At 38.6% G+C, this 13,301-nt stretch overlaps 1 protein-coding gene across 1 annotated transcript in view; it reads left to right on the top strand.

Moving 5' to 3' along the window:
- The window catches only part of LOC123767225 (ionotropic receptor 21a-like), a 277,510-nt gene that overhangs the window by 213,637 nt on the left and 50,572 nt on the right, over nucleotides 1-13,301 (top strand). The window contains exons 6-7 of the mRNA XM_069304699.1: nucleotides 65-239; nucleotides 532-768. Of these exons, the coding sequence (XP_069160800.1) occupies nucleotides 65-239; nucleotides 532-768 (412 nt within the window). The remainder of the gene's footprint in view (nucleotides 1-64; nucleotides 240-531; nucleotides 769-13,301) is intronic.

Genomic DNA, 13,301 nt, shown 5'->3' with positions numbered 1-13,301 from the left:
TCTGCTTTAAATTCCCAATACCTTACAGAATTTAAAACACAAGTTTTAATTAATGATCTTTCAGCTTTTGCAGAACCACAATCAACGTGACAGCTCTGCCATATAAACCATACTGGAGTGAGACGGAGGACCAAAGCGGTGTAACCAGGTACTCTGGTAGTGACGTCCAGATGCTCATGACTATAGCTGAAGCCCTCAACTTTACATATAATGTCCTTCCCGTGACCAATTGGGACCAGGTCTGTTCATTTGTATTCTGCAGTTACAAAGTTGTTTCCTACATTACAAAATTGATACGCTGAAACACAAAATAATGTGTGAAATAATAAATTTCACATTGCCATTTCACAGCAATTTTTCCACCATTTGATTCAGTTATTTACTGTCACGAATCACATAGTATTAAACTACTTAAAATATCTAAATTAAATAATTTGTGATATTGAATATTTTAAACATTTGTTAAGACTTTTTAAAAAAGAACATTTAAGCAAAATTTGGTATCTAGAATTGTGAAAACCTTATGTACAGGTGACAGACTTGGTGTCAGAGAGGGCCTCCTTCATGGCTGCTATCAACCACATACAGTTGCCACAGCGCCTACTCCTGTATGATTACACATACAGCTATCAACATAATGCTTTTTCGTTCACAATGGCAACACCATCGCTCATATCTAATTGGCAGAGTCTTTACTCTCCTCTGACAGACAAGGTGTGGGCATCAGTCATGGCCTCGCTGGTTCTGGTTCCCGTCTTTCTGTTCATGGTACGTGGAGGTTACTGTCTTCCTGTCCCTGTCTTTCTGTCCTTGGTACATGGAGGGTACTGTATTCTTGTCCCTGTCTTTCTGTGTTTGGTACGTGGGGGTCACTGTCTTCGTGTCCCTATACCTTGTCCATGGGACTTCAATTGCATGTTTAGGCAAGTTGTGCATTAATCATAGACACAGAGTTCTCCCATATTAACAGGGATCTTGATGAAAGAACGTGAGTAACCCCTCACTAGCTCTAGTTGCCCTAGGGAGGTGGTGATCTTTGGGGGTTTAAATACCCTGAAACTACCATCTCTTAGGGGTCTGAGTTTGGTGCAGTGGGTTAAAGGCGAACCTGTTAGCCAGTTGCTGCGAGGCTTCTGTGCTGGTTAAAGTTCGAGTCTACTGTTGGGAAAGTGTTCTAAAGTTGTAAAAACTTCACTTGCGTGTTTAGGCAAGTTGTGCATATATATATATATATATATATATATATATATATATATATATATATATATATATATATATATATATATATATATATATATATATATATATATATATATGTCGTACCTATTAGCCAGAACGCACTTCTCGGCCTACTATGCAAGGCCCAATTTGCCTAATAAGCCAAGTTTTCCTGAATTAACATATTTTCTCTAATTTTCTTCTTATGAAATGATAAAGCTACCCATTTCATTATGTATGAGGTCAATTTTTTTTTATTGGAGTTAAAATTAACGTAGATTATATGACCGAACCTAACCAACCCTACCTAACCTAACCTAAACTATCTTTATAGGTTAGGTTAGGTTAGGTAGCCGAAAAAGTTAGGTTAGGTTAGGTTAGGTAGGTTAGGTAGTCGTAAAAACAATTAATTCATGAAAACTTGGCTTATTAGGCAAATCAGGCCTTGCATACTAGGCTGAGAAGTGCGTTCTGGCTACTAGGTACGACATATATATATATATATATATATATATATATATATATATATATATATATATATATATATATATATGTCGTACCTAGTAGCCAGAACGCACTTCTCAGCCTACTATGCAAGGCTCGATTTGCCTAATAAGCCAAGTTTTCATGAATTAATTGTTTTTAGACTACCTAACCTACCTAACCTAACCTAACCTATCTTTTTCGGCTACCTAACCAAACCTAACCTATAAAGATAGGTTAGGTTAGGTTAGGTAGGGTTGGTTAGGTTCGGCCATATATCTACATTAATTTTAACTCCAATAAAAAAAAATTGACCTCATACATAATGAAATGGGTAGCTTTATCATTTCATGAGAAAAAAATTAGAGAAAATATATTAATTCAGGAAAACTTGGCTTATTAGGCAAATCGGGCCTTGCATAGTAGGCCAAAAAGTGCGTTCTGGCTACTAGGTACGACATATATATATATATATATATATATATATATATGTCGTACCTATTAGCCAGAACGCACTTCTCGGCCTACTATGCAAGGCCCAATTTGCCTAATAAGCCAAGTTTTCCTGAATTAACATATTTTCTCTAATTTCTTCTTATGAAATGATAAAGCTACCCATTTCATTATGTATGAGGTCAATTTTTTTTTATTGGAGTTAAAATTAACGTAGTTATATGACCGAACCTAACCAACCCTACCTAACCTAACCTAAACTATCTTTATAGGTTAGGTTAGGTTAGGTAGCCGAAAAAGTTAGGTTAGGTTAGGTTAGGTAGGTTAGGTAGTCGAAAAACAATTAATTCATGAAAACTTGGCTTATTAGGCAAATCGGGCCTTGCATAGTAGGCTGAGGCGTGCGTTCTGGCTACTAGGTACGACATATATATATATATATATATATATATATATATATATATATATATATATATATATATATATATATATATATATGTCGTACCTAGTAGCCAGAACTCACTTCTCAGCCTACTATTCAAGGCCAGATTTGCCTAGTAAGCCAAGTTTTCCTGAATTAATATATTTACTATAATTTTTTTCTTATGAAATGATAAAGCAACCCTTTTCTCTATGTATGAGGTCAATTTTATTTTATTGGAGTTAAAATTAACGTAGATATATGACCGAACCTAACCAACCCTACCTAACCTAACCTAACCTATATTTATAGGTAAGGTTAGGTTAGGTAGCCAAAAAAAGCTAGGTTAGGTTAGGTTAGGTAGGTTAGGTAGACGAAAAAACATTAATTCATGAAAACTTGGCTTATTAGGCAAATCGGGCCTTGAATAGTAGGCTGAGAAGTGCGTTCTGGCTATTAGGTACGACATATATATATATATATATATATATATATATATATATATATATATATATATGTCGTACCTAGTAGCCAGAACGCACTTCTCAGCCTAATATGCAAGGCCCAATTTGCCTAATAAGCCAAGTTTTCATGAATTAATTGTTTTTCGACTACCTAACCTACCTAACCTAACCTAACCTAACTTTTTCGGCTACCTAACCTAACCTAACCTATAAAGATAGGTTAGGTTAGGTTAGGTAGGGTTGGTTAGGTTCTGTCATATATCTACGTTAATTTTTCCTCCAATAAAAAAAAATTGACCTCATACATAATGAAATGGGTACCTTTATCATTTTATAAGAAAAAAATTGAGAAAATATATTAATTCAGGAAAACTTGGCTTATTAGGCAAATAGGGCCTTGCATAGTAGGCTGAGAATTGCGTTCTGGCTACTAGGTACGACATATATATATATATATATATATATATATATATATATATATGTCGTACCTAGTAGCCAGAACGCACTTCTCAGCCTACTATGCAAGGCCAGATTTGCCTAATAAGCCAAGTTTTCCTGAATTAATATATTTTTTCTAATTTTTTTCTTATGAAATGATAAAGCTACCCATTTCATTATGTATGAGGTCAATTTTTTGTTATTGGAGTTAAAATTAACGTAGAAATATGACCAAACCTAACCAACCCTACCTAACCTAACCTAACCTATCTTCATAGGCTAGGTTAGGTTAGGTAGCCGAAAAAGTTAGGTTAGGTAGGTTAGGTTGTCGAAAAACAATTAATTCATGAAAACTTGGCTTATTAGGCAAATCGGACCTTGCATTGTAGGCTGAGAAGTGCATTCTGGCTACTAGGTACGACATATATATATATATATATATATATATATATGTCGTACCTAATAGCCAGAACGCACTTCTCAGCTTACTATGCAAGGCCCGATTTGCCGAATAAGCCAAGTTTTCCTGAATTAATATATTTTCTCTAATTTTTTTCTTGTGAAATGATAAAGCTACCCATTTCATTATGTATGAGGTCAATTTTTTTTTATTAGAGTTAAAATTAACGTAGATATATGACCGAACCTAACCATCCCTACCTAACCTAACCTAACCTATCTTTATAGGTTAGGTTCGGTTAGGTAGCAGAGAAAGTTAGGTTAGGTCAGGTTAGGTAGGTTAGGTAGTCGAAAAACAAATAATTCATGAAAACTTGGCTTATTAGGCAAATTGGGCCTTGCATAGTAGGCTGAGAAGTGCGTTCTGGCTACTAGGTACGACATATATATATATATATATATATATATATATATATATATATATATATATATATATATATATATATATATATATATATATATATATATATATATATATATATATATATATATATATAAATATATATATATGTGTATATATATAAATATATATATATATATATATATATATATATATATATATATATATATATATATATATATATATATATATATATATATATATATATATGTGTGTATATATATATATATATATATGTGTGTGTATATATATATATATATATATATATATATATATATATATATATATATATATATATATATATATATGCCAGTTGTGCATTAATCACACACACATATATATATATATATATATATATTTATATATATATATATATATATGTATATACCGAAAAATTAAGATTAATAATTCTAACTCGAGTTTTCTCAATATTTCTTATGGTTTTTTTTCACTGTTGATAGTAACTGAAAAATCAATTCTCCAAAATTCATTTTTATTTCTAGTCTGATGTGACACTTGAACGTGTTTCGTAATAACTTATTACATTTTCAAAGATTTTAGTTTACACACACACAACTATATCCTGCAAACACTAAACAGAGTTCAAACAGCTTTGATTTTATACCTGCATTTGGGCGAGGTGATATGTTACAACAGTTTTTGGATGAGGTGAAAACAAACTTTCAACACAAGACAGAACACGAAACAATGGGTATAATATTTTGTAAGTTAAAGGGAAGAATGGAAGTAACTGCAAAGGGCTTATTGGCCCATATTTCTTGATGCTTCTATATTGGTGCAGAGCCTTGAAATGGGTAGAATATAGTTGCACATTAATTGGCTGTTGATTGCTGGTGTCGACTTCTTAATGTGTAGTGCCTCGCTGATATCAAGCCGCCTGCTATCGCTGTATCTATCGATGATTTCCGTGTTTTTTGTTAAGACTTCTCTGGTGATAGTCTGGTTGTGGGAAGAGATTTTATGTTCCTTAATGAAGCCCTGTTGCTTATGCATCGGTAATCGCCTGGAAAAAGATGTTGTTGTCTTGCCTATATACTGAGTTCTTTGAGGCTTACAGCTCCCAAATGAGCATTTGAAGGCATAGACGACATTGGTCTCTTTTAAAGCGTTCTGCTTTGTGTCTGGAGAGTTTCTCATGAGTAGGTTGGCCGTTTTCTTGGTTTTATAGTAAATCGTCAATTGTATCTTGTGATTTTTGTCTGTAGGGATAACGTTTCTATTAACAATATCTTTCTGGACCCTTTCCTCCATTTTATGAGCTGTGGAAAAGAAGTTCCTGTAAAATAGTCTCATAGGGGTACAGGTGTTGTGTTAGTTGTCTCTTCAGAGGTTGCATGGCGTTTCACCTTACTTCTTATGATGTCTTCAACGAAACCATTGGAGAAGCCGTTGTTGACTAGGACCTGCCTTACCCTACAGAGTTCTTCATCGACTTGCTTCCATCCTGAGCTGTGGCTGAGAGCACGATCGACATAAGCGTTAACAACACTCCTCTTGTACCTGTCTGGGCAGTCACTGTTGGCATTGAGGCACATTCGTACGATTGTTTACTTGGTGTAGACTGCAGTGTGGAAACCTCCGCTCCTTTCCATGATTGTTACAGCTAGAAAGGGTAGCTTCCCATCCTTCTCCATCTCGTAAGTATATATGGGGCGGTGGGGTGGTTCAAATAGCCTCAGCTATCACCTCATTATGTCCGGTCGTGATGGTCAAGTGGATTAAGGCGTCTTGTACATACCAGTTGCGTGGCTCCTGGGAGAATGGGTTCGAGTCACTTCTGGGGTGTGAGTTTTCAGTTGCATATTGTCCTGGGGACCATTCAGGCTTGTTCGCATTTGTGTTCCTCACGTGTGCCCCAAAGAATGAGGTGATTTGGTAAAATGCTATGCCCAAGATTACTATCCGAGTGCCGGCGGTGGGGTGGTTCAAATAGCCTCGGCTATCACCTCATTATGTCCGGTCGTGATGGTCAAGTGGATTAAGGCGTCTTGTACATACCAGTTGCGTGGCTCCTGGGAGTATGGGTTCGAGTCACTTCTGGGGTGTGAGTTTTCAGATGCATATTGTCCTGGGGACCATTCAGGCTTGTTCGCATTTGTGTTCCTCACGTGTGCCCCAAAGAATGAGGTGATTTGGTAAAATGCTATGCCCAAGATTACTATCCGAGTGCCGGCGGTGGGGTGGTTCAAATAGCCTCGGCTATCACCTCATTATGTCCGGTCGTGATGGTCAAGTGGATTAAGGCGTCTTGAACATACCAGTTGCGTGGCTCCTGGGAGTATGGGTTCGAGTCACTTCTGGGGTGTGAGTTTTCAGTTGCATATTGTCCTGGGGACCATTCAGGCTTGTTCGCATTTGTGTTCCTCACGTGTGCCCCAAAGAATGAGGTGATTTGGTAAAATGCTATGCCCAAGATTACTATCCGAGTGCCGGCGGTGGGGTGGTTCAAATAGCCTCGGCTATCACCTCATTATGTCCGGTCGTGATGGTCAAGTGGATTAAGGCGTCTTGTACATACCAGTTGCGTGGCTCCTGGGAGTATGGGTTCGAGTCACTTCTGGGGTGTGAGTTTTCAGTTATATATATATATATATATATATATATATATATATATATATATATATATATATATATATATATATATATATATATATAAATATATATATATATATATATATATATATATATATATATATATACATATATATATATATATATATATATATATATATATATATATATATATATATATATATATATATATATATATATATATATATATATGTGTGTGTGTGCCCCAAAGAATGAGGTGATTTGATAAAATACTATGCCCAAGATTACCATCAGAGTGCCGGCGGGCTGATGGGCAAGTAGCCTCGGATACCATCAGCTTTTGTCCGGTTTAGATGGTGGAGTGGATATGGTGTCCTGTACATACCAGTTGCATTGCTCCTGATAGTAAGGGATCGAGTCGTTTCTGGGGTAAGAGTTTTCAATTGTATATAGTCCTGGGAACCCATTCAGGCTTGTTTGCATATATATATATATATATATATATATATATATATATATATATATATATATATATATATATATATATATATATATATATATATATATATATATATATATATATATATATATATATATATATATATATATATATATATATTATTAAATATGACCGAAAAAGTAAGATTAATAATTCTAACACGAATTTTCTCAATCTTTCATACATTTCTTTTCACTGTTGGAGGTAAATCAAAAATCAATTCTCCAAAATTCATTTTTATTTCTAGTCTGACGCGACACGAGCGCGTTTCGTAAAACTTATTACATTTTCAAAGACTTTAGTTTACAAATACACAACTGAATAGAACTTACGCATCTCCGATTTTATATCTACATTTGAGTGAGGTGGATGGGGTGAGGTGGCATTAATAGGGTTTTAATTTCATCAACACAAGACAGATAAGAGGTGGTATTAATAGGGTATTAATTTCATCAACACAAGACAGAACACGAAACAATGGGTATTGAATAGTAGTGTTTGTAGAAAGCCTATTGGTCCATATTTCTTGATGCTTCTATATTGGAGCGGAGTCTTGAGGTGGGTAGAATATAGTTGTGCATTAATTGGCTGTTGATTGCTGGTGTTGACTTCTTGATGTGTAGTGCCTCGCAAACGTCAAGCCGCCTGCTATCCCTGTATCTATCGATGATTTCTGTGTTGTTTACTAGGATTTCTCTGGCGATGGTTTGGTTGTGGGAAGAGATTATATGTTCCTTAATGGAGCCCTGTTGCTTATGCATCGTTAAACGCCTAGAAAGAGATGTTGTTGTCTTGCCTATATACTGGGTTTTTTGGAGCTTACAGTCCCCAAGAGGGCATTTGAAGGCATAGACGACGTTAGTCTCTTTTAAAGCGTTCTGTTTTGTGTCTGGAGAGTTTCTCATGAGTAGGCTGGCCGTTTTTCTGGTTTTATAGTAAATCGTCAGTTGTATCCTCTGATTTTTGTCTGTAGGGATAACGTTTCTATTAACAATATCTTTCAGGACCCTTTCCTCCGTTTTATGAGCTGTGGAAAAGAAATTCCTGTAAAATAGTCTAATAGGGGGTATAGGTGTTGTGTTAGTTGTCTCTTCAGAGGTTGCATGGCGTTTCACTTTCCTTCTTATGATGTCTTCGACGAAACCATTGGAGAAGCCGTTGTTGACTAGGACCTGCCTTACCCTACAGAGTTCTTCGTCGACTTGCTTCCATTCTGAGCTGTGGCTGAGAGCACGGTCGACATATGCGTTAACAACACTCCTCTTGTACCTGTCTGGGCAGTCGCTGTTGGCATTTAGGCACATTCCTATGTTCGTTTCCTTAGTGTAGACTGCAGTGTGGAAACCTCCGCTCTTTTCCATGACTGTTACATCTAGAAAGGGCAGCTTCCCATCCTTTTCCATCTCGTAAGTGAAATGCAACACGGAACTCTGCTCAAATGCCTCCTTCAGCTCCTGCAGATGTCTGACATCAGGTACCTGTGTAAAAATGTCGTCAACATACCTGCAGTATATGGCCGGTTTCAAGTTCATGTCGACTAAGACTTTTTGCTCGTTGGTACCCATGTAGAAGTTTGCAAACAGGACACCTAGGGGAGAACCCATGGCGACCCCATCTACTTGCTTATACATGTGCCCATCCGGGCTCAAGAAGGGTGCCTCTTTAGTACAAGCTTGGAGTAGTTTCCTCAGAATATTTTCTGGTATGTCAAGAGGAGTACAGGCTGGATCACGATACACTCTGTCGGCTATCATCCCGATTGTCTCGTCCGCAGGTACGTTGGTAAACAGCGATTCTACGTCCAACGAGGCTCTTATCCCTGTGGCCCGTGTGCCCCGCAGTAAGTCAACAAATTCCTTTGGAGACTTTAGGCTGAAGACGCAAGGAACATAAGGAGTCAGCAGGCCGTTGAGTCGCTTCGCCAGTCTGTACGTGGGTGTGGGTATCTGGCTAATGATTGGCCGAAGTGGGTTTCCAGGCTTGTGTGTCTTGACATTTCCATACGCATATCCAGGTTTATATTCCCCAATGATCTTTGGCAGGTGGAGTCCGGATTTCTTGGCGTTCACAGTTTCGATCAGTTTGTTGACCTTTGCTTTTAATTCGGCTGTAGTGTCCTTCGTTACCCTTTGGAACTTAGTTTGGTCAGAGAGTATGATGCTCATTTTCGCCAGATATTCGACTTTTTTAAGAATGACATATATTGGCTACTTGTCACCTCTCCTGACAACTATCTCCTTGTTCTCACGAAGGCTTTTAGCTGCCGCTTTGAGCTCGGGGGACAGTATGGTGCTTCTGTAATTGCCTCGATTCTTTCCTCCTTCTGCAATAAGTTCTGCTTGTAAGGTATCTTTGGTAGTGACCTTCTTTTGTGTCTCGAGGTCGAATATGTCGTCCAACAGAATTTCCAACTCTACTTTCCGGGCCATCTCACTCGGTCTGGACATAACATGACAGTTTATGCCCAGATTTAGGAGAGTGACTTGGTCCTCAGTGAGGTTAATTCCTGCAAGGTTCAGGAAGCCATCTCTTGGTCGTGGAATTGCCATAGGTCCTCCATATAATGTTGTTAGTTTCTTGATAATCCTTGATTCAGTGCTGAGGTGATGTTGGTCTGTGAGGATGTCGAGGTGTTGTTCAATGCGGGTACGGATACTTTCGTCGATGTTGCTATTTCTCCACTCGTTTGTAGCATGAAGTAGTTGCGTTTTGTTGTCTTTGATTTCATTCTCTGCCTTGTATATCTGATCACGAATCAGATCCTGGCGATATTTTATCGTGAAGGCTTGATTCCTTGCTGCTGGGTCGTGCGCTTTAATATTAGTATATTTTGGTAGCAGTCTTTCCTGTAGATATATATTATTAAATATGACCGAAAAAGTAAGATTAATAATTCTAACACGAATTTTCTCAATCTTTCGTACATTTCTTTTCACTGTTGGAGGTAAATCAAAAATCAATTCTCCAAAATTCATTTTTATTTCTAGTCTGACGCGACACGAGCGCGTTTCGTAAAACTTATTACATTTTCAAAGACTTTAGTTTACAAATACACAACTGAATAGAACTTACGCATCTCCGATTTTATATCTACATTTGAGTGAGGTGGATGGGGTGAGGTGGCATTAATAGGGTATTAATTTCATCAACACAAGACAGAACAAGAGGTGGTATTAATAGGGTATTAATTTCATCAACACAAGACAGAACACGAAACAATGGGTATTGAATAGTAGTGTTTGTAGAAAGCCTATTGGTCCATATTTCTTGATGCTTCTATATTGGAGTGGAGTCTTGAGGTGGGTAGAATATAGTTGTGCATTAATTGGCTGTTGATTGCTGGTGTTGACTTCTTGATGTGTAGTGCCTCGCAAACGTCAAGCCGCCTGCTATCGCTGTATCTCTCGATGATTTCTGTGTTGTTTACTAGGATTTCTCTGGCGATGGTTTGGTTGTGGGAAGAGATTATATGTTCCTTAATGGAGCCCTGTTGCTTATGCATCGTTAAACGCCTAGAAAGAGATGTTGTTGTCTTGCCTATATACTGGTTTTTTTTGGAGCTTACAGTCCCCAAGAGGGCATTTGAAGGCATAGACGACGTTAGTCTCTTTTAAAGCGTTCTGTTTTGTGTCTGGAGAGTTTCTCATGAGTAGGCTGGCCGTTTTTCTTGTTTTTTAGTAAATCGTCAGTTGTATCCTCTGATTTTTGTCTGTAGGGATAACGTTTCTATTAACAATATCTTTCAGGACCCTTTCCTCCGTTTTATGAGCTGTGGAAAAGAAATTCCTGTAAAATAGTCTAATAGGGGGTATAGGTGTTGTGTTAGTTGTCTCTTCAGAGGTTGCATGGCGTTTCACTTTCCTTCTTATGATGTCTTCGACGAAACCATTGGAGAAGCCGTTGTAGACTAGGACCTGCCTTACCCTACAGAGTTCTTCGTCGACTTGCTTCCATTCTGAGCTGTGGCTGAGAGCACGGTCGACATATGCGTTATTAACACTCCTCTTGTACCTGTCTGGGTAGTCGCTGTTGGCATTTAGGCACATTCCTATGTTCGTTTCCTTAGTGTAGACTGCAGTGTGGAAACCTCCGCTCTTTTCCATGAATGTTACATCTAGAAAGGGCAGCTTCCCATCCTTTCCATCTCGTAAGTGAAACGCAACACGGAACTCTGCTCAAATGCCTCCCTCAGCTCCTGCAGATGTCTGACATCAGGTACCTGTGTAAAGATGTCGTCAACATACCTGCAGTAAATGGCCGGTTTCAAGTTCATGTCGACTAAGACTTTTTGCTCGATGGTACCCATGTAGAAGTTTGCAAACAGGACACCTAGGGGAGAACACATGGCGACCCCATTTACTTGCTTATACATGTGTCCATCTGGGCTCAAGAAGGGTGCCTCTTTAGTACAAGCTTGGAGTAGTTTCCTTAGACTGTTTTCTGGTGTGTCAAGAGGAGTACAGGCCGGATCACGGTACACTCTGTCGGCTATCATCCCGATTGTTTCATCCACAGGTACGTTGGTAAACAGAGATTCCACGTCCAATGAGGCTCTTATCCCTGTGGCCCGTGTTCCCCGCAGCAAGTCAACAAATTCCTTTGGAGACTTCAGGCTGAAGGCGCAAGGGACATAAGGAGTCAGCAAGCAGTTGAGTCGTTTCGCCAGTCTGTACGTGGGTGTGGGTATCTGGCTGATGATTGGCCGAAGTGGGTTTCCAGGGTTGTGTGTCTTGACATTTCCATACGCATATCCAGGTTTAAATTCCCCAAATATAAACATATAATATGGGGAATATAAACCTATATAAACCTATAAATATGTGACGACGAAAATATCCGGCCTCCCCAAAAGACCTGCACAGGTCCTTTGCTGGCCTTGGAGTAGGCATGGCAGCAATGGCGCGGCAAGAGTCTGGGTCAGTTCGAATACCGTCTGGGCACACCTGGAACCCCAGAAATTTGAATTTCTGGGCCGCCAGGGTGCACTTCTCGACGTTCAGCTTGAAACCTGCCCAATCTAACAAAGTCAAAATCTCAGTTAAGTCTTGTAGGTGGTCCTCAATTGTCCTGGGAATATATTACAACATCATCCAGGTACGCTAATGAATGCCTCTCCAAAACAGGGTTCAGTATGAATTTAATGGCACTCTGAAATGACGAAGGCGCTGTCTTTAACCCGAGCGGAACCCTACTGAATTGATAAGTGTGCCTACCATCCAAGAACGCCGTTTTGTCCCTATCCTGTTCCGCAACGAGAATCGCCCTATATGCCGATTTTGTGTCAAGAGTCGAGAAATACTTTGCAGCACCAAATTGATGGATTATCTCCTGTATTCGGGGCAACGGATACACATCACCCTTAGTTATTTCGTTTACCTTCCAGTAATCAACACAAGCGATAAGCTTCTGTGGTGGGACTAGTGGTTTACGAACTAACACAACAGGAGAGAGCCACGGTGACATACTAGGCTATATCACGCCTTGCTTCAACATTTTCTGGCACTCATCCCTGATGATGTTCTTTGCCTGTTCCGGCAACCTCCACTGTCGGGTGTACACAGGAGGATGATCTCCAGTAGGAATAGTATGTTCAATCCTATCCAGGAGATCAATTTGGTCATCATCAGTGGCAAACAGTTTAGGAAATCTACGCAAGACCCCCTCAAACGTTTCCTGTCTGCCTGCGAGACATGTTGTAAGTCTAGTGCCGCAATTAATTTATCTACGTCATGATTCATGTTATAATTACTCTTCTTGGTCATGTTCTGTGAATAGGTAACACTCTCCGTTACCTATAATGCACTACATTGTGCGGTGATGGCAAGGTGTCTCTCCCTTGCTCTCATGCTGGTAAATCTCAGCTTCCTGAACACCAGTAGCCTGAGATACCCT

This window comes from Procambarus clarkii, chromosome 53 (assembly GCF_040958095.1).
Source record: "Procambarus clarkii isolate CNS0578487 chromosome 53, FALCON_Pclarkii_2.0, whole genome shotgun sequence".
In the NCBI taxonomy this organism is placed as follows: Eukaryota; Metazoa; Arthropoda; class Malacostraca; order Decapoda; family Cambaridae; genus Procambarus; species Procambarus clarkii.
Note: the sequence above shows the minus strand (reverse complement) of the source record. Positions and strands in the feature narration are given on the sequence as shown.